Raw genomic sequence first — 4,096 nt, forward strand, 5'->3', positions numbered from 1 at the left:
CACTACGTTAAGACTTGTAGTTCACTACGTTAAGTCTTGTAGTTCACTACGTTAAGACTTTTAGTTCATTATGTTGAGACGTGTAGTTCATTATGTTAAGACTTGTAGTTCACTATGTTAAGACTTGTAGTTCATTATTTTCAGACTTGTAGTTCATTATGTTCAGACATGTAGTTCACTATGTTTAGATTTGTAGTTCACTACGTTGAGCATTGTAGCTAACTACGTTGAGAGTGTAGTTTACTACGTTCAGACTTGTAGTTCACTACGCTAAGTTCACGATGTTCAGATTATAAGTAACTGCACTAGAGTCCTTTCAGGGATTTAAAATATTGATAAAATTGGATATTTATGAATAGCTGATAAGTCTGAAATGAATGTATCTATTTGTATAAAAAATGCCAATAATTAAAAAGAAGTTAATCAATAACTGCATACTCGTCATACAGTGTATAAAGCATTACAATATAGATCAGTTGAATTTTTCTACCTTTTAATCCAGAAACTGCAGGTTTTTCAAATATGTCGAAATGTTTCACATTTACTTATTTAGATTTGATATGCCTTATAGTAAAACTGTCAATAATTCTGTGTATGTGTTTTCATTCTGATAATTAGAACATTTTTTATGAGCTTTTCATTTTTATTCGTTATACAGAACCCATTATCAAAAGCAATTGTTTAATAGCCATTTCTTGGATTCTAAGTAAAAATCTAACTCAATAGCAAAATACACATATCCAATATGGAATTGAAGCAATAAACATCAAAATAATCAGATTCATTAAAACTGTGATGGCTACTTATAATACAAAATATTAAACTATCGTAGGCAATTTAGTTTCCGAACAGGCAAATTCCCACTTTTCACTGCAATTTTAACTCCTCAAAATTGATTGATGACCTATGGATTGAATCAGCGTTTCAGAGAAACTTATTTACCATAATTGTGTTACATGCAGAATATCTGTAAATGGATTGTGAACCATCGAATGCAACGGCAAAATAGGTAAGTACGATTCCTGATGATCTTGCGTCACTAAAACAGACACCAATACATAAAACAATATTAAAAACAATTCAACGATTAAATATTTTTATTGTTAAACTTCAAAAACTCTAAAAAGACCAAACTACTAAAGAACATAATTATATTTAGATGGAATGCATTCTAAAGTAACATAAAGATTGGATATTAAAATGTCAAGAAGATTTCCATCAGCTAAACATACATTACTTAGACCAACGGATAGTTTGAAATATCAAAGAAGTGATGCTGCATGATATAATAAACGTGCAATATCTCGTATCGAATATGTTATTATCTATATATATTTGCATAAGAGACTCAGATGTCTTCATGTTAATTGTATCTTCATGCCTTGCAATTGTACATTTGCTAATTGTTATGATTCAAGAACTTAGTTACTAGGGATGGGGTGAAATTTATAAGCAATACTGATAGTATGTGTGTTTTGGCTATAAGAGGGAATCTAAATCATTCTGAAGTACGTATAGCACGATTTTACAATCAAACTACTGCTAGTTGGGCCACAATCCTCCGGCTCAAGGGGTCGTACCAACTTCATATTTAGAAAATGGAATAATCCTGCCACATTCATATTTAAAAATAAATATGGCTACCATTCGTGCATCCTTTAGGGAGTAGTAGGAATTTGAAATAAAACATGCCAACCTCATTTATAAACATTTCAAACCAATTTCTTGTAAGTGGTTTTGATGATTACAAATAAGATTTTTTTGGTATTCAATGGAAAACTACAACTTTACAAAATTTGATTTGTGTAATATTTGTATACACAAGTTTGTAACGAAGCATATACTGATCACCACAAAGAATCCGATACTAGTTGTGAAACTCTCGGTGTTAACATAGATATTTTCGATATCTGGAACTGAAATAGACACAAATCGTTCACGGTTAAGATGCACATCTTTTGAAATTGAAATAACAGATATTCTCTCTTTGTCATAAAATGTTGTACAACCATTGGGGTTAAAGTTATTTATATCAGCGTGTTGGAAAAATTCGAGAAGATTTCGTTTCACCGTCGTAATGATCAGTATGTAAATTCTATTTTCACTTTCAAATAACTTCGAGATGTAGTTTCAACATAAAAACAGCCTCGCTACCCCTCTGCTAGTATTTCAATTATTAATTGAGATTAGAAAAGTAAAATGGGCTATCAAAAATATACATAATATATAAATAATAAGCGAACAATCTGATTTAAAAAACCAGGTCTTTAATTCCACTCCGATACCTTGGAACGTAGAGTATCGGAATGTAATTAAAGATCTGGTTTTGATCAGATTGATGAGCGAAAGAAGATCAATGATATGTTGTAATAAGATATACATATTTATATAAACAAACTGTTCAGTAACACAGTACTATCCTGCCGGACATATAAATCTAAAGTTTAATAATGTTGTTTCCTCTACTTGAATTCGGATGTATAACACAATGGCCATAAAACAAATAATGAAGTCCGATGTCTATGCACTCTTTAAAAATGCAACGTTGTTTTACATGTAGTATAGAGGCCGCTACGTTCTACGGCCTTGACGACGATGTGTATTAGAACCGTTTCCTGGTCGACTATTTTATCTGGGATTCCAAGTACTAAATGGTTCTCCGTGGTGTACTGCCATTGTACGATGTCCACGCCTCCAAGCGTTCCTGCTGACACTTCGTAGAAATGAATATCGACTGTGTCAGAAAACACATCTGACCAATCTACACTCAGCGTGTTCTTAGTTGACGTAACGGTTTCAAATTTGTCTTCTGAAATTCAAAAATTCAAAATCCATCAAATGTTTTGCTTGGCGATTTGTATCAATCTTGTTTTTTCCCCTTATTTTATTAATTAAGAATGGTCAGTACAGATACAAAGCGGTACAGTATCTTATAGGTTTTATAAATGGAAACGTTAATATATTATATGAATTGAACATGTGAAAATGTCCTGATATATTTCCAAAAGACATAACATTGTTTTACTTTTCTTTAACCATCCTATTCAGTACCTTTACACGACTTGTCCATAGCTGTGTGGATCCTCAACTGTTCCAGTAGTGTGTTGCTTTTCATCCCCAGTGTGTTAATAGCACTAACGGATAGGTTGTAGATCCCATTAGTGAGCAACATATCTCCTGTTACACATACTTTTGACACAAGTGGATCCAGGGATTCGATGACGTCTTTGAACGAAATATCAGGGCCGCTGACAGCAAACTGTAACATAAATGTTATACAAAACATTGCATACACACTGTGTACAACTTATTTAGAGAGGGCGTACAGTACCCGCATCACTAGTACGGTACCTCAAGTAACAAATAGTTTTTAATTTCCTAACTGAGAAGAAACTAAAATAATATCAGCTGATCTGAAGCCAGGGCTTCAAAATATGATTTGGTATAAATAAACACTAGTTTATGGAGCGCAACGGAACCTTAAATGCATTTGTTTATCAATAGGTGATCATATTAGAAAAAACAAGTTGACATTGTGATGAGATCTGATGTTGTCTGTTATTACCTCATACAGAATACCGATGGTATCGATGGGGGTCCATTCACATCTGATACCCAAACTGCTACTCTGATAGCCGTCCTGTGCCGGGTACTCTGTGGCCGACATCTCTATCACATCAATGGTGCCGTAGGGAAGAACTGGGGCCGTCGTCGTGATTTGGACTCCATTGGTGGTTGCTAGGGTCTTTAAACTGGCACCATTTTCACATTCAACACTGGAATACACTTTTTTACCATCAATTCTGCTCATATTCAGTTCTACAAAAGCTGAAGTTGCTGTCGCTGGAACTTTTGTAAAAGATTGGATATCGTTTTCGAAGTAATTTGTTCCTACAAAACAATTTGGAGTAATTAGTATTCTGCGTTGTTATACCATGTCTTGCAGTTAGCTTGATGTTGAGCAAACTGGCCAAGATATATCCTAAGAAACTTATAATTTAGCTGACATCAGTCATGTATGATGAGATTATGTTTATATATCCATATTTTTATCTATCAGATGTATATTGTTGTTTTCTCTCTCGTTTAAGCATTT

General features: G+C 33.4%; 1 protein-coding gene across 1 annotated transcript; it reads right to left on the minus strand.

The window, feature by feature from the left end:
* Nucleotides 1-1,135: 1,135 nt before the first annotated feature.
* LOC110457655 lies at nt 1,136-3,980 on the minus strand. Its single transcript, XM_021509009.1, has 3 exons — nt 3,566-3,980; nt 3,052-3,259; nt 1,136-2,809 (listed from the first exon to the last, which is right to left on the minus strand). Exons 1-3 carry the CDS (start codon nt 3,809-3,811, stop codon nt 2,532-2,534), a joined length of 732 nt encoding a protein of 243 aa, XP_021364684.1. The 5' UTR covers nt 3,812-3,980; the 3' UTR covers nt 1,136-2,531.
* Nucleotides 3,981-4,096: the final 116 nt, after the last annotated feature.

Source organism: Mizuhopecten yessoensis, unplaced genomic scaffold, assembly GCF_002113885.1.
Source record: "Mizuhopecten yessoensis strain PY_sf001 unplaced genomic scaffold, ASM211388v2 scaffold9289, whole genome shotgun sequence".
NCBI classification, from domain to species: domain Eukaryota; kingdom Metazoa; phylum Mollusca; class Bivalvia; order Pectinida; family Pectinidae; genus Mizuhopecten; species Mizuhopecten yessoensis.

Coding starts and splice junctions, on each gene's coding strand:
- LOC110457655 (XM_021509009.1), bottom strand. CDS start 3,811: ATGAGCAGAATTGATGGTAAAAAAGTGTATTCCAGTGTTGAATGTGAA. Junction 3,260..3,565: donor CCATCGGTATTCTGTATGAG/GTAATAACAGAC, acceptor TTTATGTTACAG/TTTGCTGTCAGCGGCCCTGA. Junction 2,810..3,051: donor TATGGACAAGTCGTGTAAAG/GTACTGAATAGG, acceptor TTTGAATTTCAG/AAGACAAATTTGAAACCGTT.